This window comes from Panthera onca, chromosome B4 (genome assembly GCF_046562875.1).
Source record: "Panthera onca isolate mPanOnc1 chromosome B4, mPanOnc1 haplotype 2, whole genome shotgun sequence".
Lineage (NCBI taxonomy): Eukaryota > Metazoa > Chordata > Mammalia > Carnivora > Felidae > Panthera > Panthera onca.
Genome location: NC_138345.1, coordinates 40,728,519 through 40,754,027, shown reverse-complemented (window position 1 = coordinate 40,754,027; position 25,509 = coordinate 40,728,519). Strand labels below are relative to the sequence as shown.

At 46.3% G+C, this 25,509-nt stretch overlaps 1 protein-coding gene across 2 annotated transcripts in view; it reads left to right on the top strand.

Moving 5' to 3' along the window:
• The first annotated feature begins 2,258 nt into the window (after positions 1 to 2,258).
• The window catches only part of VWF (von Willebrand factor), a 137,700-nt gene continuing 114,449 nt past the window's right edge, over positions 2,259 to 25,509 (top strand). The window contains exons 1-6 of one of the 2 annotated variants that reach the window (XM_060658633.3): positions 2,259 to 2,463; positions 3,573 to 3,627; positions 5,332 to 5,496; positions 14,846 to 14,948; positions 15,244 to 15,452; positions 23,372 to 23,496. In XM_060658633.3, the coding sequence (XP_060514616.3) occupies positions 3,573 to 3,627; positions 5,332 to 5,496; positions 14,846 to 14,948; positions 15,244 to 15,452; positions 23,372 to 23,496 (657 nt within the window). In that variant the 5' untranslated portion in view covers positions 2,259 to 2,463. Of the gene's footprint in view, positions 2,464 to 2,591; positions 2,824 to 3,572; positions 3,628 to 5,331; positions 5,497 to 14,845; positions 14,949 to 15,243; positions 15,453 to 23,371; positions 23,497 to 25,509 lie in introns of those variants that run through there. The other variant, XM_060658634.3, reaches the window with a different exon arrangement.

The window sequence follows — 25,509 nt, the reverse complement described above, 5'->3', positions numbered from 1 at the left end:
CCAGGCTCCCCAGAAGGTTTAGCTTTTTAGATAGATTTTTAAAATTTGTTTCTGCCAGGAGCCCCAGGTACTGGCCTAAAACTAACTTCTGTGTCAACTTCTCAACTTGGGAGTTCCTGGACCATGTGGTCATGTCAATTTGAACCTGAAACCTGCATGAGTGTAGGCCTCTGGCTACAAATTCTAGAGAAAGACTTTACTTTTCCATCTCCAAAACCAATGGAGATAGACAAACTCCTTATCTTCTATGTTGATGGCTGGAATTTTTCCTGGCCCACCCTTTGGAAGGTTTCTCTTCAAATGTCAGCTTTATGAAGGAGTCTTGTCCAGCTGTCTGGCTGGGTCCGGCCCAGAGCCTCATTTCCTGTTCTTGCAATGCCTGGCCTCAAGCCTGGAGTGTACCTGGACTCACTAAACCTGTATGCTTGCACCACTTCCTGCTCTTGGGGATCCTAGATCCTCGGAGATGTTCATTATTTTGCTCCCAGTTTAGCTGTGCATTCAAAAAGCATTTGTCTTATTTAAATGGCATTTATTTATTTATTTATTTAAAAAGTTTATTTAATTATTTTGAGAGAGAGCTTGCGTGTGTGTGCACGGGGGAGGGGCAGAGAGAGCGAGAGAGGATTCCAAGCCTCCACACGGTCAGTACAGAGCCCCATGTGGGGCTGGAACTCACGAACTGTGAGATCATGACCTGAGCCGAAATCAAGACTCTGACGCTTAACTGACTGAGCCACCCAGGTGCCCCTAACACGGCATTTAATGATACTTCACAGTGGGCAGATTTTCAGCTATCAAGTAAAATAAAACAAAACAAAACAAAAAACAAGCTAGATATGGAAATCCTTAAGTACCTTTGCTACTCTATCATACTAATTCTGCCTCTACTGCCGTTTTCTTTCTTGGGAACATTCATCCTCCTCTCCTGGGTGCGAAAGGGAGTGGTAGAGCATGAGGTATGGGAAGTGGGGAAGCTGGGGACTAATGGTCTCCCAGAGTCTTAGGGCAAGTGGTAATGATCCACAAGAAGCAATGATGTGGGCTTCTTCACCTAAATCTGTCTTCGGCTGCCTGTCTCCATGCCTGGAACCCCACGCTGAGAGAGTCATCTTCCTCCTCTATTTTATCAGCTACGTCTTTTAGCAGGAATGAGTTTAGCAGATGATGCAGAGAATTAGGCTCTTAGGAATGGGAGATTGGGAAGAACGACTGGGGTATACGTGTGCGTGCGTGTGTGTATGTGCATGGGGTATGTGTAGTGTGTGTGGTTTTGTGTGTGTGTTTGGGGTAGGTAGTAAATGTGCTATGTGTGTGATGTGTGAGGGGTGAATGTGGTGTGTGTGGTGTTGGTGTGTGTGTGTGTGTGTGTGTGTGATGTATGTGATGTGTGTGCATGTGTGGTGTGTAGGTGTGGTATGTGTGTGTAGGATGTGTATGTTATGGTATGTGTGATACACATATGTGTATCCACCTGTGTGGTGTATGTGTGTAATATGTGTGTATGGTGGGGGTGTGAGTATATGTATGTGGTGTGTGTGCATGTGGGGTGTGTGTGTGTTGTATGTGAGGTGTATGTATGTGGTGCTTGTGGGTGTGATGTGCGTGTATGTGTGGGGTGTGTGTAAGGTCGGGGAGGAGTCAGGCTCCAGCGGTGGGAGGAAGGGTCCTTGGGGGAGGATTAGACTTAAACCGTCCTGGCCACCATTTTCCAAAAGCCTGGGCTTGTGTCCAGGCCCCTCATCCTTACCTTGTCCCTGGACACTAGCTGTGAGTCAAAGGGCCTGTTTTTGTCAGGGCCGGGACTGCATTCATACCTTAGCGCGGAGAGGAAACATCATTCTCTTCTTTCTCCAAACACAGCCACCAATTTGGCTCACGTTGAGGTGTTTTTCCAAACTTCCCCGGTGTCTGGCCTTGGAAGCCGGATCCAGAAGCTGTGTTGATCAGGTTTGGATTCTTCCCTGGCCTGGGCCAGCCTGCCCTGGGCCGGCCAGCGTTCGTGGTCATCCCCTGTCTGTATGGAATCCTGTGTGTGGGCAGGATCGTGGTTGCGGTGTGGGGGGCGTGGGGAGGCCAAGGCAGCCCATTATGGCAGCTGGCCGAGGTCTCCCACCAAACTCTTCAAAGCCTTATCGGCTTGGAGGTATTTCTAATACCATTTCCGTTCATTGTTTCCTTCTGGTAATTAACAGGAGGCCAATGCCCTGCTGTGGCAGCTCACAGCTATTGTGGTGGGAAAGGAGGGGGGGCTGGTGGACGTCACAACTCGGCCTTTATCTCCCCCTGGCCACGGGGAGTGCGCAGCCCCTGGGTCACTTAACAGCAACAGTCCAGAGCTGCGAGCAGTCCCATCGGCCTCAGCTGCTGGGGAACATGGCCTAGGCCGGCGGCACCATCTTGCGGCACTGGGCTTCCTAAGGGACCTTGGAGATACCTGCAGCCCCCCGCTTGCAGGGAAAGGTCTGGGCTTTTGGGAACAGGGCTGGCTCAATTGGGGGAGGAAGATCAGGACTGGGCCTTACCCTGGGGAACCGGGGTCCTCTGTCCCGGGGCTAGAAGGGATTGTTTGGAGGGAGCCAGGGACCTTCCTAAGGCCCACTCTCCACTTGTCCCTGGGGAGTCCTGTGGCTGCTTTTGTTCGTGGTGGTGCTACTGCTTGTACTACTTGATGAGGCAAGACTGGAAGGAGTTCTGCTCTCACCTCTGGGTGTATTCTGAAAGCAGCCTGACATACCTGTGTGTTGGGAGGTTTTAGAGGGTCACTGGTTCTGAGACCAAGACGTGGCCATATCTGATGTCATCCAAGTGTTACTTCCGCAGGTATATAACAGACTGGGTTTGTCTCTCTTTGGTTGGATGAGGCACTGAGTAGGAAAGGAGTCACCCCCAGTAAATCTCAGGTGATAAGAGTCTATACCTGTTTAACAAGAGGAGAGGGCTGTGGCAGGGGCTCTACGGGATTGGGGTGGGCTCTGAAGTCAGGGTTGATTCTCTCTTTCTGGAGGGGGCACACGATGGGAGCCTTTCCTGGGCCCGGGCTACTGGACTCCTGTCCATTTAACAGCTTGGCCCAACACACATTGCCTGAGCAGGGGTATAGTGCCGGGGACTGACCTACAAACGTGGTTGTTGAGCATTCTCCACATCTGGGTGCCTGTGGTAGGAACAGAGCATAGGATAGCTTCTCCCCAGCTTGCTGCCGAGCATGGAAGGATTAAAAGGCAGGAGGGAATCAGGTACGCATGGGCTCCTAGCTGTTGCAGGAGTGCAGGGGAGTGAGAGGCCAGGCTGGCCTAGTTCCTCTCCTGCCTGGGCTCTGGGACTGCTGGTTAGGGAAGGATGCCTGGGGTCTGGCTCACAGTGATTGTTACTCTTGGGCCTGGGCCTGGCCAGGGGCTTTTTTGGGGACCAGTCTTCCATATTCAAGGGCAAACAGGGGCCGGGAAGGATCAATCTTTTCTCTTGCTTAAAAAAAATTGTTCTTCCCACTTCACACACGGACAGTCATACATCCCAGCAATGATCTGTGAGGGCAGTGATCACCAGTCATTTCTCCTGCTTCTCTGCAGATGTTTCCTGCCAGACCTGCGAGAGTGCTGCTTGCTCTGGCCTTCACCTTGCCAGGTAGGTACTAAAGTGCTTCCATTCTTTACTCCTGCCTCAGGGTCTTTTGGAATAACTCCCTTCCAGGAATCAGCAGGTGTGTCTGGAGTTCACCTGTGTGCCAAGTCCCGTGTTAGGCTTGGGTTGGGCCTGCCATAGTCACTGGTTAATTCTTCCTGTGAAGGTTCTTCAGAGCCCCCTGCCCCTGACTTGTATTCCTCGAGGAGCAGCTACCTGCAAATGCCTTCTCTGACTGGACAATTAAGAAGCACAGGGGTCACACAGAACAGTCTTCTATGATGCGGCTGCTGGATGGGGAAGAAGGAACCCAAGACTTGGACAGATGACTAGTTTTAGAAGCGATTGCAGAGGTCATCTAGTGGAATCTCCCATAGTACAGATGAAGAGACTGAGGGTCAGAGAGGAAAAATGAATGCTCCAAAGTCACATAAAGCAAAGGTCAGAGGTCAGTTCTCCTAGACCACCACTCGCACTGGACTACAGTGCCTTGCTTCCCTTGCTGAGATACTGAGTCTGCGAATGGTGAGAGGGACCCTTTTCTGACTCTGGCTTGTCCCCACTTAGATCACTCAGGTCAGCAGAATCCAGCCTGTTGCTCACAGTTTAGTGTGGGGGAAAAAATGTATATTTTTTATACCCTCTACATCTTCCAACTAGATGGTTCCTGTGCCAGGGGATCCAGAAAACTTAAAAATTTACTATTGTGGTGCCCCACCTGACCACACACACACACACACACACACACACACACACATGCGCAGTGTGAAGGTGCTAAGAGGGTCTCCTGGGAGGAATTAGCTTATGGCCCTAAAGAAGTTAACACTCCATAGATTCTGTGTGTTAGACACACCAGCTAATTTGTTTGAATGTAAACTGTTCAAGATATAGTAGATTAATGTAAAAGGTTGCTCATTACAATCTTTTAAAAAATTTGGAAAAATGCTAAGCACCTAATAATAGGGTTAATATTATTATAATGTATAAATGTATACATTTAGATGTGAAATATGCTATAGTCACTGCAAAACATGTTTTGCAAGGGTACACAATGGCATGATAAATTCTTTACAGTACATTGAGAAATAAACAGGTTATAAATAGTTTGTACGGGATGATCACAAATTCGTAGAAAACCTGTAATTATATATCCATATGCTGTGAAACAGAAGGATAAAACTAAAATGTTAAGTCCAGTTATCAAGGAATGTTGATTAATGATGATTTTACCTTGATTGAATTTTTTCTGTGTTCCCCAAATTTTCTCTGATAAAGCATGTATCACATTTTAAATTAGTAAGTAAATGTCGTTAAAACAAATAGATATTCTGAGAAGCTGTTCCTCTGTTATTGCTGTGAGTCCTGGGTCATTTTTGAGGGCCAAAAGCAACACTTTTTTTTAAAGTGTTTATTTATTTTGGGGGAGGGCACAGAAAGAGAAAGAGAGAGAGAGAATCCTAAGGAGGCTCCGTGCTATCAGCACAGAGCCCGATATGGGGTTTGAACCCACTAACCATGAGATCACGACCTGAGCCGAAATCAAGAGTTGGACATTTAACCGACTAAGCCATCCAAGCGCCCCCAAAAGCAACAGCTTTAGTCTTGCTTGGGATGGAAAATACTTCCCTACAGCCCAATTTTTATCAGGCACAAGGCTGGAGTGGCTGGATGGTCCCAGCTGTGCTCACCTGTAGTCTCTCCCTCCAGGGATCCTTTGTGCAAAAGAGACTGTTGGCAGATCGTCGATGGCTCGATGCAGCCTCTTTGGAGGTGACTTCATCAACACCTTTGATGAAAGCATGTACAGCTTTATGGGAGACTGCAGTTACCTCCTGGCCGGGGACTGTCAGAAACACTCCTTCTCACTTATTGGTGAGTCCAGGGCACTGAAGTGAGGGATTCAGAGCAGGTGTCGGCTAAGCTCAACCCTACTGTGGGGCTCTAGGGGCATTCTTCTGGCAGGGCCTGAGCTTGCAGATCCTTATGGAACCATGGATGGAAATGGCCTTCCATGACCAAGAGCTTCCCTTAGCCTGGCCCTGGGTCTCTCCCATGGGAGCCTGGTGGGATGGAGCAAATATTTTTCCAGTGGTCATGTCCATTGCTCTGGGTCCAGGCAGTACTTTGGGAGCTCCAAAGCATCAAAAGAAATGGTGAACCAGAAGATGCTTTGTAGTACACAGAGTCCCTAGAAAAACGGGAGGGGTCATTGCTGTGTTCTTGGTGGAATTCAGAGTACCTACCTGATGTTAAGCACCTCCTGTGTTCCTGGGAAAGTGCTGGTATGTGCCTGGGTTATCGCTGCACCCCACAGTGGCTCTGAGGTGTAGGTACAGGTGCCGAGCCCAAAGAGGTGGTCTGATCCTCCCAAGGGTTGACAGTAAAAGGAAGAGCTGGATTTTGATCCTGGGTTTGTCAGGATTCAGGAACTTCCCTCTGCACTAAGGAGAGATGGCACTCTCCAAGGCCAGGAGTGGGGCTGCAGGCAGTGATGGGGGATTGTGGTTTGGTGACCTTCACACTCTGAGAATGCATCAGATGTGTGCGATGTGTGAGTGAGTCTGCTACAAAACCTAGCAAAGACGGGGTCCATAGCCTCGGGGAGATGACACGACAATGGACAGATCCACATTGTTAAAACAAAATCTTTCATGACACTTGGTATAGACAGTGAGGAAAGCTTTATTCAAGAGGGGCCACTGCAATGGGGGGGGTGCAGTGGGGCAGAGACATGGGGCTCTACTTCTCTACTCCAAATATAACAAGGATGAGTGGGGACTTACAGCTGGGTGGGGGTGGGGGGGGTCAGTGGATGGAAAATTACCAAGGGGAAACATCAAAGGTAACATCTGGTTAAGCCAATGTGACAGGGTTCTTGCTAAAGTCAGGCCAGGGTGATAAGTATTGATGGAGGGGCATGAGGAATTGGTCAGATATTGAGGCCAGGGGATTTTCGATAAACTAACCCAGCAGGATTCTTGCTAAACTGAACCGATCAGACCGAGGACAGAGTCTAAGGTGGAGACCTGACTGAGAGGAGGGCTCAGAGGAGACTGATCCTGGTTTGGCCAAAGACAGTTTTTGGCAACACTCAGACCCTTGCCGAGATGCAGGCAGTAGGGCCCCCGGAGAGGTCACTCCACCGGTCTCCAGGGTCTCCCAGGTTGGATGCAGCCCTCAGTGCTCAGTGTGGGGCGAGGCTGTTTGGGAGCTACATGAGCTGATAGCTGCCTTAATTATGAGGCTCCCCTGCTTCTTTGGCTATCACCATCCACCTTGCCTCTGCTGGAAACCCTGTCACAGTGTGACTTCAGGGCACTGAACTTCGCCAGACTGCCATTTGTCTTCCTCCTCTGTGAGCACCACCCCCCCCCCCCCCAAAGGGCAAGGACCAGGCCTTATGCATCTTTGTTTTCTGGTGTTTGGGTGACCGGGGTCTCTGGCAGCACTGAAGGTGAGGGAGGGGATGGGGATCCACAAAGCACGGGGCTCTGTTGTACCCAAGAGCCGATTTTGTGAAAAGCATGGCATGTGAGGAGCCTTCGGTAAGGAGTTTCGGTTGGGCAGAGAGGACAGGGCAGGGGATGTGTGCAGTGGGGATAGCCTGAACACAGGGAAGAGGCTGGAAGGAATGCATGTTCCTTCAGTGCAGCCTAGTGGGGAGATCGGTGTGGCTGGTTCAGTAGTTCTCAAACTCCAACTTGCATCAGGATCTCCGGGAGGGCTGGTTAAAAACAGGCTGCTGGGCTCCATGCCCAGGCTTTTGGAGTCAGTGGATCTGGAGTGGGGCCTGAAAGGCCCATTTCTAACAAGTTCCTGGCTGCTGCTGCTGCTGCTGGTGGTGGTTTGGGGACCAAATCTTGAGAAGCATGGGGCTGAAGAATAGTGGGAGGTGAGGCAGGAATGAGGCTGACAGACTGATGGGAGAGTTTGTTTCCGGATTCAGCAGCAGTGAGGAGTTACTATAGAGGCTTGTGCAATTTGAAGGATTAAGAAGGAATTTGCTACTTTGCCAAAACGGTCAGAAAGGGAGAAAGACAGGAGGCTGGGTGGTCTTGGCCATGATAACCAGGCAGGGGGTGAAAAGGACCACAGACATCCCCAGGGCATGACAAATGGTGGAAGCCATTTTGAACACTGAACTTGGGGATCCCCTTTGCTTCAGAGGCAGCAGCTGGGGAGTAACTTGGGAGAGCAGCTGCAGAGAAAAAGCACCCTGTCACCTTCTCTGGGAGGCTGAAGGCTGAGGACCTCCTGTCCAATATTTACTTTAAGTGGGTTTCTCTACCTTAAAAATCATAGTGCATTTGCAACAACACGGATGGATCTTGAGGGATTATGCTAAATGAAATAAGCCAGAAAGAGAAAGACAAATACCGTGTGATCTCACTTTTATATAGAATCTAAAAAAGAAAAGAAAAAGAAAACAAAACAAAACCCAAACTCTTAGAAAAAGAGATCAGATTTGTGGTTATCAGAGGTGGGTAAGGTACAAACTTCCATTTATAAGATAGATCAGTCCAGGATTTGGGAAGTACAGTATGGTGACTAAGGTTAACACTGCTGTAGGGTATATTTGAAAGTCTCTAAGAGAACAGATGGATTCTTGTAACTCTGTAATAAAACCCAAAAGTTTTGGGGATAATATGTAAGATTTATTTTTTATTTTTTAAGTTAAACTTTTTATTTTGAGATTAGATTCACATGCAGTTGTAAAACACACACACACACACACACACACACACACACACACACACACAATCTGTGTACCCTTTACCCAGTATCCTGCAATTGGTAACATTGTACAAAATTATTCTCAAATATTACAACCATGAAATTGACATTGACATCATCTACTGATCTTTCTTTGTGTACTTAGTTCTTTGAAAAAAATTCATGTTTTTATTTTATTTTTGAGAGAGAGAGGAAGAGACAGAGAGATAGAGAGAGAGAGAGAGGGAGTTGGGAGGGGCAGAGACTGAGGGAGACATGGAATCTGAAGCAGGTTGCAGGCTTAGTGCCTGATGTGACGCTCGAACTCATGGACCGTGAGATCATGACCTGAGCTGAAGTTGAATGTTTAACCAACTGAACCACCCAGGCACCCATACCATTTTTTTAAGTAGGCTTTGCACCCAATGTGGGGCTTGAAGTCATGACCCTGAGGTTAAGAGTCGCATGCTCTACCAACTGAGTCAGTCAGGCACCCCCTGTTCTATGCATCTTAAAAAAAGTCGTGGTGGGGTTCCATACAGATGCCTTACTTGAGATGACTCTGGGGTATCAGTGAGAATGGAGCAGGTTAGGAATGACAGGAGAAAGATTTCAAAAGAAGACACAGTGACATCCTTTCCACTGTGTGGCTTTGGGCTTCAGGGGACTTTCCAGGGAGGGGGACCCTACGGAGACACTGGGAGTTGCTGTCTTGATTCCTGCTATAGACTCCCTACCCTCAAGGTGGATTTGTAAATAATGTGTAATGAAATCTTAGGACCAGGCACAGAGCTCATCTGGACTCAGGGAGGCAAGCAGCATGTTGGAAAAGTCCCCTTCCCCTACTTAAACCCACTCTAGACTCTTCCCTGCTAAGGGTAGGCCTTGAAGACAGGGAAACTCAGGCTGCCTGGGTGCCTCTGTGCAGTCACTGTCACCTCCTCCAGGAAGCCCCACCCCACCCCCCACTACTCTGGTCCTGTCCAGCACTGGTCTCATCTACTTCTGGGGATTGGATGTTTTCCATCCTCTAGGACCAGGTGGCTCTGCTCCCAGCGCCCCTCTGCTCAGAAAATCAGAGCCCTTGTCTTGGCTCTTCCTCTTCAATGAGTGTCCTTAGGGAAGTGCGCAATGTCTCCCAGCCTCCATTTCCTTGTCTTTAAAATGGAGACACAGTGAAGATCAAGGGAGAAAAATCATTTACAAGTGAGAAGTGTTACCCAAACCTTAGTGATTGAAAGCAGTCACCTTTAACACATGGTGGACACAGGAGCTGCTGGGCCCTTGGGACCGTTTCCGTCAAGGTCAGGGGAACATCGCTTGGGTTTGTGTCAGAGGCCTGGCCTTTCTGGCCATCCTTTCTGGGGTTTCAAGGGCCAAGGGGAAACTGCAGGGCTGTGTTAAGCCTCTGTTTCAAATATCTTGTTGGGACCCCTGCCCCCACCCTCACTGGGTCATTGTTCTTTTTTTTTTTTTTTAATGTTTAATTTAGTTTTGAGAGAACGTGAGTGAGGGAGGGGTGGAGAGAGAGGGGGACAGAGGATCTGAAGTGGGCTCTGTGCTTACAGCAGAGAGTCCGACGTGGGGCTCAAACTCATGAACTTGAGATCGTGACACGAGCTAATGTCGGACACTGCAAATGACTGAGCCACCCTGGCGCCCCTGGGTCTTGGTTATTATAACAACTTGTCAGGTGTCAGTTTTCTGGCGGGTAATTGGCCTAAACCAGATTATGGGTTAATCATACTTTAACTGAGATTGGTTTAATTCCCACCCCGAATCATCAGAGAGAATGGGTGGCTACTTTTTGTGTTTTTGGTGCTGGTGGCATGGGGGGCATTGGGAAGAGAGGCATAATCTGAGGAGGGCGGGCCTGGGGAGGGGTGAGTCAGTGCAGCTGCTTCAGGAGCCTGAGGCCCCAGGGTCCGTCCTGCACGCTTGGACACAGCATCTCCAGTTTACACGTGCATGCCAGCAACCTCATATACTCCTCTGCCCCATTGTTCTCCAATGACATCCTGTTTCCCTGCTTCGAAATCCCAAATTTCCATTCCTCTCCAGTGCCTGCGGACCTTGTTCACATCCTGGGTAAAGCTGTTTATGTCCAAGCGTGAAGCACCACCTGGTGCGAAGGGGAGGGCCCTTTCCTTGATCCTGGCTCTTGGTGGGGCAGGTCTGGGCAGGCCAAAGCTACTAGGGGTTTCCTAGCCCACCAGCACGAGGACCAGGGAGAGAGAGCACTGGAGTCCTGGCGCCCCTCTGCTCAGAAAGGCTGCTTTTCCTAAGCCACCCTTCAGGGTCTGGTTCCCAAGCCAGCCCAGAGAGAGCCATAGAATAACCAGACAACGTGCTGAGTAACTTACTCAGCAGGGGGGCCTTCGTTTCCACATCAGTAACTGGTGCTGTTAGACCAGATCCCTGGTTTCTCAGTGTTTGGAAGATGATCACCTGCATCAGAATCACAGGAGTGGAGGTGGAGCGTCTGTTAGAAATGCATAGTAGTGAGCTCCACATTCTAAAGTCCGGGAAATCACCCAGACCTGATGCTGGCTCCAGCTGCCAGCCTCCTCCCCACTCCTTGTGGGGGAAGACTTACTCCCTCACCTAGTCCCTTGGTCACTGAGTTCAAGAGGCCAGATGAGAGACAGAGCCTCCCTGGGGAAGAGCTTGCATGGTTGGCTCTGGCCTCTTGGGGTGGACACCCCGCCCACCTTCCCCCAGCGGTTACAGGAAGTGCTATAACGTGCATGTCTGTGGAATGTGGGAGACCCTTTTGGGCTCAATTTCCTAATAGCTGCACGTCATCAGATTCCCCCCTGAGTTCTGCAGGGAGGGAAGGAAGCAAATAAAACAAGCAAATAAAATCTAGAGTTCTCTTCTGCATCAGTGGCTAACTGAATCCAGAGCACTCAGATGCCCCGTTAGGCAGCTTTGTGTTTCCAAAGGAGATTTAGCCTTGGAGTTAGAAAACCTGTGTACAGGCTCTGCCTCTTGATGACAGTGTAAAGCAATTGTTCTCACCCAGGGTGATTCCCCCCCCCCCCCCCCCCCCCGAGGACATATGGCAGTGTCTGGAGACGTTTTGGATTGTACCAACTTGGAGGGAGATGCTACTGGCATCTAGTGAGTAGAGGTCAGGGATCCTGCTGATCACCCTACCATATATCAGAAGGCCCCCACTACAAAGAAGTGTCTGGTCCCAAGTGTCATTATTGCTGGGGAGGACAGACCCTGTTGTAAACGTAGGCTTCAGTTTCTCTAACTCTAAAATGGAGTCAGTCTAGTTCAGTGTTTTTCAAACTGAGTCATAACTATGGATTTAAAAATAATTTAATGAGTGTAACCAGTATTTAAAGAGATTACATGGAATAGGATAGAAAAACCTCAGAAAGTAGTCAGGGGGCCTGGCTCACGGGAAGGGCAAGTGGTGTGAAATGTGTGAGTGTGTGCATTCTGGGTCATGCAGTAAACTGTTTTTACTCTGCTTTTGGGGCAAAAGTGTTTTAAAGCCACCTGTTCTGACCATCCCCAAGAGCCTCCCCGTTGTCCTACTGTGTGCTTTTTTCTGTGATGAAGTCTTCTCCAGGACACAGTTTCCAGAATCTCCTTGCTGCCCTGCTGCTTTGGGTGTGGAGTGACTGCTCTTAGGGCCTCCCTCACCGTCCAGGGTCAGGAGTTGTGCAGACTCCTCACAGTTCAGGCCTCGTCAAGGATCCCAATCCCAGCTCCCCAGGCTCAGGAATTCCGCAGACTCCTCACAGTTCAGTCCTCACCAAGGATCCCAATCCCGGCTCCCAGGGCCCCTGGACAAGTGAAGGTCCTGGGCAGCCAGCCCCACCTTCCCTGAACAGGGTGCTGCCTCAACCAGTGCTCTGCTCAGCAGGTGGTGAAAGGTGCTCCCTGGCTTCCTCATGGTGATCCCAGCCCCTCAAATACTTAAACCAGCACCTGGTCTGAGTCCTGACTCTCTCACCCCTCACTGGTTCTGTGATGACGGGCAAGTTACCCTGAGTGTAGCCACCTGGGTGGACCCAAGTCCCTCAGTCTGTGGGGGCAGGCTGCCTTCATCACTTACTTGCAAAGGGTTGGGGGTCCCATGTAGCCCCACACAGTGGGAGCCTTTCAACCTTCCAGGGATGATGAGCTCTAGCTTTCCTATGGCACCTGGCCTCTGTGGAGCGAGCAACTGGGGGATTCTACATCCTTGAAAGCTCTAAAGAGTTGCAGATCTGCATCTGCAGGGCAGTGGCTCACCCCAAGCGGCCTGGTTGCATGCCAAGCGTTCCCTACTCATCCTCCAGCCACATGCTCCCTGCTCCCTGGTTGACTTATTCTCCTGAGCCCTTTTGAATCCCCATGAGAGGGAGGGAGACTCTGCAAAGGAGAGGCACAAAGGGACTCTTCTCGTTTCCAGGAGGGAGAGGTCTTTGGCTCAGAAGCAACATACTGGTTGAGTTACCCAGTGAAGGAGGTGTAGGAGCCCCCGTCCATCTGCTCTGTGACACTGGGCATGGGTGACAGGGAAAATTGTACTGATGAGGAGACAGGTTTCTGCGGTCATAAGGGAGCCGGAGCCTCTGACTTCTTGGGCTCATTGCCCACCATCTCCAGCAGGCAGGTGGTGACTGGAGGCTTGCCCTGTCCCATGGATTCAGCCCCAAGAACGGACCCTGGAAGGGAACTGGTTTTTGGTCCACTGCGCATGCCCAGGGGCATGGATGGTTCGGGGGAGGGACTGACTGCCAACCGGAGGTTGTCGCGGGGCTATCCCATTTGCTTGTTTTCTCAACATTTTACTACGCAAATTTCCAAACGTTTAGAAACATTGAAAGAATAAGACAGTGAACGCCCGTATGCCCACCACTGGGATTCTACCATTAACGTTCGACTCTATTTGCCTGATCACTTATCTGTGGGGTTGTGTTTATTTTTCTTTGGCTAATTTCTTGCTGCCAGAATGTTTGCTTAACTGTTTAAAGATGTGCTTGCTGCGAAACTGCTCTAAGTGAAAATGCAGGGCAGGCAAGACTACCGGGACAAAAGCTCCTCAAGCTAACAGGACAAAAACCCTTTGATGTGGCTGGGATCTCATTTCCCTCCTGACAGTGTTGGTCTGGAGCTCTGCAGAATGCGGTTTGTGGTCTGTGGGTGGTCTGTGGGCCTTTCCTGGGCCCCCCATCCCCCCACCCCGAGCTGCTAACAGTGTACCATTCAGGAATCTATTCTTAGAACAGGCCAGTTATTTACATGTGACTCCCTCACGGAAATGTCACCAGAAAGAGTCTATTTTCTGGTTGGTGAGTGCGTGCCCGCGCATGCGTGTAATAGCTAATCGCGGTCCTCCAGCCTCTGGGTCTGGCCCAGGCCTCAGCTGAAATCCTCCGCCAAAGACTGTCAGTGGCCCAAGCCATGGCAGCAGCACCTCTTGCCAGCGTCTCCTGCACTTAGTTCCGCAGACATTCTTGCCTCCTCTTTTGCTGAGCGGCTGGAGCTCACGCTCTTCTAGGCGAGGGAATATTTCCTCATTTCCAAGGTTAACCTTTTCAGCTGGGTCCTTTGCCGCATTTCTGCAGGAGCCCTCAGGCACTGAGTCTTGTATTTGACCCCCTTTTCTCCAGCACTTTCTATCTCTGTGTTCATTGCTGCCCTTCATCTTCCCTGTTTTCATTAATTTCTTAGTCTCCAAGGCTTGAGATTTCAGACGCCACATTGTTCCTTCTGGTTCCTTCACTTCCTGTGGCCAGTCGGTTATCTCTGGAGACCGCCAGTTCTCAGTTCTCAGGGCCTCCTGGTAGGATTAGTCTCCATGGTGCTGTGGAAAATGGGTCTTCTGCTTCTTTTCCTGCTTTTAGGACACCGCCCCCCCCCCCCCCTCCCCGCTGCCTCTGTGTTTGCCCCTCACAACTGAACCCTTGTTCACAGACTATTTTCTTATGTGTTGACCTATTCACACATCTAGAATGGCAATACCAATCATTTATTGCATCCTGACTTCCTTTCCCGTGCAGAGTGAGGCACTTTGCCGACAGGATCTCTAAATTTCTCCCAGAAAATCAAATTCAGTAAACTGATTTCATGAACTCATAAATCTCCATTTTCAACAAAGAGCCTAGGGATTCTGGTTTGGGCTGTCTTAAGAGAACATTATACTGTCCTAGAGTACCTGTTACCAATAACTCACAATGTTGCTTTTACTCTCTTTTTGACTGTTTATCTTATTTAGATCATAAGCTCCCAGAAGAAGGGGTCATGCTTTCATAGTTTTCTTTGGAGAAATAGAAGAGACTATTAGTGGGTTATGTATCCAGAAGGCACTCAATAAATATTTTTAGATGAATGGAAAAATGAATGAGTAAATGATATTTTCGGGAAGATTTTTGTGGCCCATTTGATAAGTTCTTGGGGAGAGTTTCCCACTGAGATAAGATTAGTGATGTGTATAAGATGATGAGAATTAAACATAATTTTTTTGATAATAATCACCACTACTGACTTTTTTCTCTTTCAGGGGACTTCCAAAATGGCAAGAGAGTAAGCCTCTCTGTGTATCTCGGGGAATTTTTTGACATCCATTTGTTTGTCAATGGTACTGTGCTGCAGGGGGACCAAAGGTAAATCAGAAGCTCGGAATGCCAGAATTAAAAAGGACCCTGGGGATCCCTCTTGCAGTCCTCCTTATTTTTTGAGATGAGGGAACTGGAGCCCAGAGTGAGGAAGTCAATGTGCCTAGGGACAGTGAGTGGCAGGGCTGGGCAAGAGGCCAGTCTCCTGACTCCTGGTCTAGGTCCTCAGAGACTTGGCACCAAGGTCCCAACCCTGGAGCATGGGGCTGGGGTTGAAAGGTGGGAGGGACATCCAGGAAATTCATGAGAAGCATACTTCCTGAGTTCATCCTTGTCCTTCCAGCATCTCCATGCCCTACGCCTCCAACGGGCTGTATCTAGAGACTGAGGCTGGGTACTACAAGGTGTCCAGTGAGACCCATGGCTTTGTGGCCAGAATTGATGGCAGTGGCAATTTTCAAATCCTGCTGTCAGACAGATACTTCAACAAGACCTGTGGGCTCTGTGGTAACTTTAATATCTTTGCTGAGGATGACTTCAGGACTCAAGAAGGTAAGCTTTTCTAAGATACCTTTTCCCTCAAGTTGTGGTTACACATGTAATTTCCCTGCTTACAAACCTTCACTAAGACTTCTCCCCTGCCATGTTATATTTATCCTACCAAACTTTTTTTTTAAAGTTTATTTATTTATTTATTTTGAGAGAGAGAGAGAGAGAGAGAGAGAGAGAGAGAGACAGCAAGAGAGAGAGAGAGGTAGAGAGAGAATCCCAAGCCCCTGATGCGGGGCTAGAACTCACGAACTATGAGATCATGACCTGAGCTGAAATCAAGAGTTGGACACTTAAATGACTGAGCCACTCAGGCACCCCTCCTGCCAACCTTATCTCTTAGCGTTCTACCCCACTGCCTGGACCACCTGGCAAACCACATCTTGGAGCTCCTCAAAGCTGACTTGGTTCAACTTTGAATTCCCCATAGCAGCTTACACATGGTAGATGGTTGGTAAATGCTGGATGGTTTGGAGACTTGAATGAGTGCAGTAGAACTTAATGGATGAAATCTGTAAAGGACGGCCTACTGTCCAAAAAGGCCAGTTTATGTGTCTGTTTATGAGCAATAGAAGGTAATATGGACAATGTGGAAACCATTACTAATCTTTACTCTTCTTTAGATAATGTCAATTACATAAACATTTAGTGATGCTCCCTTACAAAAGCTGAACATTTGTACATTAAGTTATTCTTCTTCCTTCTGACTCAGCTACCCTCTGATTAAGGGATAAGTGTCTAGAGAACAGTTGACCATTCCTTCCATTTCACTGTATGTGTTGGAAAATAGTGAGATCATTTGTTTTTGTCTTTTCCAGCACCAATTTCTCAAACTTTGTATTGTCCAATATGTACATTTTGTCCAATGTGTACATTTAAGGCTGTAAGTTTTCCTCTAAATGCCATGTTAGCTGCACCAATTTTGATATGTAACATGTTTTCATTTTCATTTAGTTCTATGGATTTTCTAATTTTCATTGAATTCTTTCTTAACCTATAAAGTGTGTTCAAAATGTCCAGATGTTTAGACTTTCTAAAGTTATCTTTTATAACTAAATTGATTTCTAATTTAGAAGTTTGGGGAGACTTGTTGGTGCCCACCTACATGATCTTTTTTGCAATTGTTCTATGTATGTTCCAAGAGAATGCATTCTCTGATTGGTGCAGGATTCTATATATACTTTTTGAATTAAGTTTGTTAATTGTGTTATGCAAATAGTCTATATACTTACTACTTTTTTGTCTGCTTCAACTACCCATTACTAAGGGAAGTGTATTAAATTTTTTTATGATGGTGATGAATTTGTCAATTTCTTCATGTAATTCTGTCAAGTTCTGCTTTATCTATTTTGGGCCTTTGCAGTTAGATTTTAGAAATGTTGAATGTTTCTAGTGAACTGTTCCTTTTATGTACTGACTCGTCATTTTTCACAATGCCTTAAAGTCTGTCTGACAATAATATATAGTCACCTCACCTTTTTTAAGTCGGTATTTACTTGATATTTTTTCGTGTTCTCAACCAGTCCATGTGGTTTTTTTTCAGATATATTGCATGAAAGAAGCACATAGCTGGTTTTTATTTTATTATTATTTATTATTTTATTTTATTATTATTGTATTATTTTATTTTGTTTTATTTTTATTTTATTATTTTATTATTTTATTTTGTTTTATTATTTTTATTTTTATTTATTTATTTATTTATTTATGTTATTATTACTATTTTTATTTTTTTATTATTATTTTTTAAATTTTATCAAGGTGTCCTTTACATACAGTAAAACCCATGCTTCCTGGTCTATGAGCTTTTGTGAAAGTGTCGAGCCATGTAACCATCATAAACTATGGAGCAGTGTCCTCGCTGCCAGAATTCTTGTGCTCCTTTGTAGTTGAGATCTCCCCCAGCTCCTAGCCCTGGTAGCTCCTGTTCCTAGAGTTCTGATTTTTCCAAAATTTATATAACTCTAACTCTTCATACTGTACCAAGAGTACTTTGCCTTTTAGTTCTGGCTTCTTTCACTTAATATCATCCCCCCAAGGATCCATTTGTGTTGTTTCTGTAACAGTAGATTGTTCCTGCTTATAATTGAAGAGTGCTACCACGATTTGTTTATCCGTTCACCAGTTGAAGGACATTTTGTCAAGTGTAGTGTTTGGCAATTATGGATAAAGCTGCTATAAACATTCATGTATAGGGTTCCCCCCCTCCCCATTAAAAAGAATTTTTTTTTTATTTGAGAGAGAGAGAGTATGCACACATGCAGGGGAAGGGCAAAGGAGGGGGAAGAGAGAGAGAGAGAGAGAGAGAGAGAGAGAAGCTCAAGCAGGCCCTATGCTGAGTATGAAGCCTGTAGTGGGGCTCTATCGCACGATCCTGGGATCGTGACCTGAGCTGAAATCAAAAGTCGGATGCTCAACTGACTGAGCCACCCAGGCGCCCCACTCTACCTATTTAAAAAATTGTGGTAAACATACATAAAATGACATTTACTATCTTACTCATTTTTCAGTGCACACCTCAGTGGCATGAAGTACGTTCACACTGTGGTGTAACCAATCACCACTATCCATCTCCAGAACTCTTATTATCTTACAGACCTGAAACCCTCTACCCATTAAACCAAACTTCCCATTCTTTCCTCCTCTTCCCCAGCCCCTGGCAACCATCATTCTACTTTCTGTCTCTATGATTCTGACTGCTCCAACTGCTTCATATAAGTGGAGTCACACAGCATTTCTCTTTTTGTGACTGGCTTATTTCACTTAGCGTAATGTCTTTACGATTCATCCATACATCCTAGCACATGTCACAATTTCTGGGTTTTTTTTTTTTTTGTATTTAAATCAATTATTTCAACACGGCATTGTTTTAAATTTGCACCTTGTTTGGTTAACACATTTCAGCATCTAGAGAACAGGTTTGAGAACAAGAACATAAAAGGATTATTTGTCAACAATTTAACAAAAGTGCTTAAGCCCTGTTTATTTCAGAAGCACAGATGTGCCAGTCATGAAGAGTTGTGAAATTAAGTGGGGATACACTTACAGATTTGCTTGGAAAGTAAAATATTTACATACTCACACTGTGCATTGAAATGGGATATTCTGAAGCGGTACTGCTATTATTAATAATAAACTCTTAGGAATAAGTCTCTTTTTTATTGCAGTATAATTAACACAGTGTTATATTAGCTTCAGGTGTACAGCATAATCATTGAACGATTCCACATTACTCAGTGCTCATCACCATAATTATAGTCACCATCTGCCACCAAACCATGTTTTGCAACCTCATTAGCTGTACTCTCTGTGCTGTACTTTTCATCTCTTGTCGCAGACTTTGAGTCTGGAGTTCTCTCTTGTCCAGCAAGAGAGAAGATGCAGAATTAACTGTGAGAGAGGCTAATGTCTGGGAGGAGACAAGAGTCCTGAGTAAGGGTCCTTGCTCCATATTTATTAGGATCAGAAGGCTTACAAATGTGATGGATGTCCATGAAGAGGCAATGAAACTATGAACATTAACTCGTGTGTGAGAGAAAGGGATTTTGAAGATATGCAGTGTTAGGGGTTTGGGTCAGTAGAAAACAAAATCTCAGCGCCTAGCAGAGGGTTGTTTACTTTATGGCAGGCACGAGGCACCTGTCTGTTTATCTTAACTTGCTTACGGCATAAGACAGATAGAGCAGGCTACCTCAGGGTCAACAAGGCACGTTTCTTTTGCTAATTAGCTCAGGTCCTGGCAGTTTCACCCTGCTGCAGTGGTCTATAGCCCCACTTACCTGTTTACCTATTCTGGAGCTTCTGTCCTGTGAAAGCAGGTTTCTGCTTTTGTACTGTGTTGGGGTCGCTTCAGTTCTGTTTACCTAATCTTGGATGCTTTCATCCTAAGACTTGTTAACCCATTGGTGCAAGCTCAGGGAATTCCTAAACTTATTCCCCACAGTCTTTGTGACTTATTTGTTTTGTAGCTGGATGTTAATACCTATTAATCCCATTTATCTCATAATTCCTTCATTTAGAATGTACATTGTATGTATATACCACATTTTGCTTCCCTATTTATGCAATGATGGACACAGGTTGTTTTCATGTTTAGCTAGAGTAGATAATGGTGCAATGAACATGGGTGTACAAATATTTTTTCAAGACCCTGATTTCAATCCTTTTGGGTATATACCCAGAAGTGGAATTGCTGGATCATGTGGCAATTCTATTTTTAATTCTTTTTTTAATTAATTTTTTTGAGTTTATTTATTTATTTTGAGAGAGTGCACACACATGAATGGGCAAGGGGAAGAGAGAGAGGGAGATAGAGAGAATCACAAGTAGGTTCTACACTATCAGTGCAGAGCCTAACATGGGGCTTGATCTCACAAACTTGAGATCATGACCTGAGCTGAAATCAAGAGTCGGGTGTTAACCAACTGAGCCACCCAGATGCCCCTATTCTTAATTCTTTGAGGAGCTGCCATACTGTTTTCTACAGTGGCTGTTCCATTTTCCATTCTACCCACAGTGCGCAAGGATTCCAAATTCTCACAACCTCACCAACACTTGTTATTTTCTGTTTTGTTTTGTTTTATTTTGTTTTGTTTGATAGTTGCCATCCTAGTAAGTGTGAGGTGGTATTCACATACAGGTTTTTGTGTGGAAGTACACTTAATTTCTTTGGGAAAATATTTAGGAGTGGGATCAGTGGGTGGTATAATGAGCATATGTTTAATATGATAAACTGCCAAACTGTTTCTTAAGTTGGCCATGTTCTCTGCATTTGTCCCAGCAACGTGTGAGTTCCAGTTGCTCTGAGTCATTACCAGCATTTGGAATTGCCACATTATTATTATTATTATTATTATTATTATTCTCTTAGCTATTTTAATAGATGTGTAATGGTATCTCACTATATCTCATTATTGTTTATTTATTTATTTATGTATTGGGAGAAAGTGTGAGTGGGGGAGAGGGACAGAAGGAGAAAGAGAGAATCCCAAGCAGGCTCTGTGCTGTCAGCACAGAGCCCAGTGTAGGGCTTGATCCCATGACCCTGGTATCATGACCAGAGCCAAAATCAAGTCAGACACTCAACTGACTGAACCACCCAGGCACCCCTCATTATTGATATTTTAATGTAAATTAATCATTTCTGTCTTCTCAATGTAAAGTTTGGCTTCTTTTCATTCATTTTATATTCAGTTGTGTTGATGTATTTGGACTTCTATTAACCATCTTATTTTGTGCTTTCTATTATTGCTGCTTTTTAAAATGCTACTTCTTTCCCTACTACCTCACTAACCTCTCAATCTTGTTTGAATACCACTAAGTTTGACGTTACTATGATAGATTTACACAATCAGTGCTTCTTTAGCTATATCCTCATGTTTAACAGGTTCTTTGCTCATAATTTCTCCTTGCATCTTATTCTTTTTTTCTAGGTTCAACTTCTATTTTTCTAAAAAATATCCCTTAGTACTTCCTTCATTAAGGGTCTGGTAGTGGTAATAGTGATAACTGAAACAAACAGCCATGCATTCTTATATGATACTTTAGCTAGGTATAGAATTCTAGGGCATCAGTCATTTCTCACAGTGCTTTGAAGATGCCATTCTATTGTTGCTGTTGAGAAGAAGGTTGTCAGTCCAATTGTTATTGCATTGCATATAGTATTCTATCTTTGTATGTAAGTCATCTCTTTGTTCTTGTATTCTGAAATTTTACTATGTTGTGTCTAGATGTGGGTTTTATATTTATTATCTTACTTGAGACTGTGATGCCTGAATCTCAGGACTTGTATTTTCCATCAGATTTAGAAAACTTTCAGTCATTTTCTCTCCTGTTAGATGTATATTGTATATTTGTATTGCATCCTTTTTTTTTTCTCATTACCTTACTTTTATTTTGCTATCTCTCTATTCCTCTCTGTTGTTTTTTGGGTGCGCTCATGCTGGCTGCTAAGAACGGATTGTGAGCATCTTTTCCAAGTCTGCGTTCAGTACTGTCATGTTGGTAGCTTGAAGTTGGCCATGGTTGGAGTATTTGCACCATGGAAATCAGCAAATCCTAAAAACCAGGGCTTTGCTTTTCTCCAGATGGCTGGCTCATCAGCACATCACGTCTTAGGTCTATCTTCTAGTTCCCTAATTCCCTCAACTCTGTCTAATCTCCAGATGATGTCTAACCCATCAGTTGAGTTTTCTTTCTATTTCCTTGACTATATTTGTAACTTTAGAAGGTAAATGCAGTTCTTTTTCAACTCTATTGTTTTTTTTTCTTATTGTCTTGTCCTTTTATCAGGTTTCAATTACTTCATATTTATAACAAGAATTTTAAGTATATTTGTTTCTTATAACCTCTGTACAAGAATGAAATTATTTGAAGTTTTTTGGAGTTCTCATGGTATGTTAGAAAGCAGATAAGCCTGTGTGACGTGGTGACTCAGAACCCAGAGAGCACTTATCATAATGCCTGGCACATAGTATAAACTCCATAAATTTAAATTCCCTTCCTTTTGGCTTCTCCATGGCTTAAAACAACAGAAGTCTAATCTCTCACAATTTCTGGAGGCCAAATGGCTGAAGTCAAAGTGATGGTAGGGCTCTACTGCCTCCAGAGGCCCTAGGGGAGAATCTCTTCCTTGCTTCTTCCAACTACTGTGAGCAATCCTTGATGTGGCTGCATCATCTCGATCTCTGCCTGTAACAACATTGTTTCCTCTCTCTCTCTCTCTCTTTCTCTCTCTCTCTCTCTCTCTCTCTCTCTCCTTCTCTTTCTCTCTCTCTCTCTCACTCTCTCAGTCACCTCCTGCTGCCTTCCTCTTATAAGGATACATGTGATTGCATCTAAGGCTGACTTAGGTAATCTGAGATAAGCTCTTCCTCTCAAGATCCTTAACTTAATCACGTCTTTTGCCCTATAAGATAATTCATAGGTTCCAAGAATTAGGAAATGAATCTTTGGAGGGGGACATTTTCCCCGCTTATCCCACCCCAGATGCCAACTGACAATACTTCCAATGTCCTGCTTTTCTTTCCCTCAGGATTTTCTATTTTGTTTTCTTGAGTATATGATTTGACCTTGAAACATGCTTCACTCTTCTGGACCTGGCTATGCAAAAGGACTACTTGCCTCAATGCTTCATTAGTCTGTTTGCAGTGAAGACTCAGCAGTGACATTGGGTATCTCCTTTGTCGTGTAAGCCCATAGGCCCTCACTCTGTTGTGGGAGCCAATGGTGGCATGGCTGGTATGAGACCAAGGCACAGATGCTGTGAAAGCACGGGGGATGTGGTGACTGGGGGCTCAGGTTCCGTGTCACATTCTTACCTTCATTCTGCAAAAATGTTTCAAGTGTCTACAATGCCCCAGCTAGGAATTCAGAGATAAGAGACACAGCCTGTACCCTGAATTAGGGAGCTCACAGTTGAATGGAGTATGACTATAAACAAAGGAAATACCAACACAATAGAAGATGAGGGTTTTGATGGAAGGGTGGCCATGGTGCTGAGGGAGCACAGGCTGGGGTGGGGGGAAGGGAGTAGAGCTAGTTCAGAAGGGCTTCCTAGAGGAAGTGGCTCTGGAGCCGCATCTCAAAGAATGAGCAGAGAGAGTCAAGGTAATAAGGGGGTGCAGAGGGGAAAGGTGCACAAGGGCATGGAGACAGAGTGAACAGGCATGTTCCTCATCGTCTTCCATGTCACCTTCCTCACTGTGCCCATCCGCCCAGCCCCCCCCCCCAACACTGACCTCTGAGTGCCCGTGCGCTATGGTGTTACGCTGAGCACTGCACAGAAGTTACTCCCCACCCAGACGCCTATGTACCGATCTAATGGAAGGTTGATTCAGGTGATGATAAATCTAGAGTTTTCCCTTAGAAGTCCTGGGTCAGTCTTAACTGTGACTTCATTCTCCTTGAAACTTTCTCCACAGGGACCTTGACCTCAGACCCCTACGACTTTGCCAACTCCTGGGCCCTGAGCAGTGGGGAACAACAGTGCAAACGAGCATCCCCTCCTAGCAGCCCATGCAACGTCTCATCTGAGGAAATGCAGAAGGTGGGTATAGCCCAGGCTGGATGTTGTCTGAATGCAGTGGGACTTCTGGAATTGAGAAGCAGAAAGTCATCTGTTCTCTACTCCTCCACTGAGACGCAGAGTTGGACCTACCTCTGCGGGTCCCTCTGACTCTTCAAAGAGGGGTTCCCATGGGCCCCTTTTCTCCTGAAAACCAACTATGGCTGGAGTCAGGTTAGCTCTAGTCTAATACTGCTCTGGACCTGGAGCTCTAAAATGTCTGTCCAGTGAGTGGGTATAGTGAGCAAATAGACTTTTCTGTTTTTGTTTTTAATTAAAAAAAAAAAAAGTTTATTTTTGAGAGAGAGAGAGAGACAGAGAGATAGAGCATGAATGGGGAGGGACAGAGAGAGATGGAGACACAGAATCTGAAGCAGGTTCCAGGCTCTGAGCTGTCAGCACAGAGCCTGATGTGGGGCTCGAACTCACAAACCATGAGATCATGACCTGAGTGGAAGTCGGATGCTTAACTGACTGAGCCACCCAGGTGCTCCTAGACTTTTCTGTTTTATACTCCAGTGCCCTCTCTTGTGCCCAAATATCTCCACCATTGCCTGCCACCTGTCTGAAATTCTGCGATAGGAAACAGTTCCTTTTTAGGTGTTCAATAAGTGGTTGTTCTAAAGTATAAATAGGAAGACAAGACCCCGAGGTCTTATCAGCACATCAGCAAGAAGAGGGTTACTTTATAGTTAGGGAAGCTGAGGGAAGAGGAGGGCCTGGGTGTGATGGCAAATTAATTTTAAAATTCGTGGCTTACAACAATAGGAATGTATTCTCTCATAGTTCCAGGGACCAGAAGTCTCAGTGTGGTTTCCTTGGGCCAAGATCAAGGTGTCAGTAGGGCTGCTCTCCCTTGGGAGGCTCTAGGGGAGACTCCCAGTTCCAGTGTCTGGTGGCTGTGGCATTCCTTGGCCTGTGCCACATCAATCCAGTGGCTGCCTCTATGGTCACATGGCTTCCTATTGTCTGTGTGCCTCTGCCCTGAGACTCAGTACCGACGGTGGTACCTCCCATCCCTTTCTCTGCAGCTCATATTTCTAATCATATGGTAGCTCCTCAGAAGCTTCTTCCCTTTCAGAGTTGCCTCTTAGGACCCCACTACCAGAACCTTCACCTTGGAGGAGAGGGGGTCTGGCGGGAGGGAGTGCACAGGACTGAATCCTGCCTCTACCTTCTTCAGGTGGTAGCCTTTGTGTCTTGGTGGTTAGGGTGTTGGGAGGGTGATGCTTTAGGTGGGGAAAGACCTCCCTTGATGGACGACCCTACTTCCCCTTGGAGTTGGGCTGCTGGGGCTGAGAGAGGAGAAACAGCCTGTCACTGGGGTGAAGCTGGGCCCTTGTCAGCACAGGGATTGTCCTAGTGAGGCAGGGACTCACTGTCTGGGGGGTTTTCTTGGAGGTGTTGTAAGTCAGACCCCCCCTGTGCAGGGAATGACTGGGGACCTGTCAGGAGCAGCATCTGTAGGGGGAGAGAGAGGCCATGCTGGGCGTGGGGAAGGTGAACAGCCATGTAGTTACAACTGGGGCCTCAGCTGATCCTTCAAGGAGCTCTGAAAGCTGGGGTGGCCCCGCTAGACAAGCCTGTACTGACCCGCTGGTCACTGGATATAGGATTCCTTTGGGCAGGGAGGCTTGGGCTGAGGGCAATGCCTGCAGATGACTCCGCTGTGAGTCTTTACCAGCCAACCCTCTAGGCCGTGAGTGGATGAGTCCTTGGCTTTGAAGGGCATCTACGCTGTACCCTACAACCGCTGTGGAGCAGGCCACTTAACAGCACCATCTCCCAGCCACCATCCAGGGAGCAACCACCCTGTTCCATCCCACAGGAAGAAGGTGGTCCCTGCTTCTGTCCAGGAACACAGCCATGACAGGACTTGACAGGCCACAGTGGGCCTGTACAGTTCTGCAGGGAGATGAGGAAATCACAGCCATGGGAGGTTAAGTAGCTGCCAAAGTCACCAGCTAACAAGCTTCAGAGTCAGAATTCACTGTC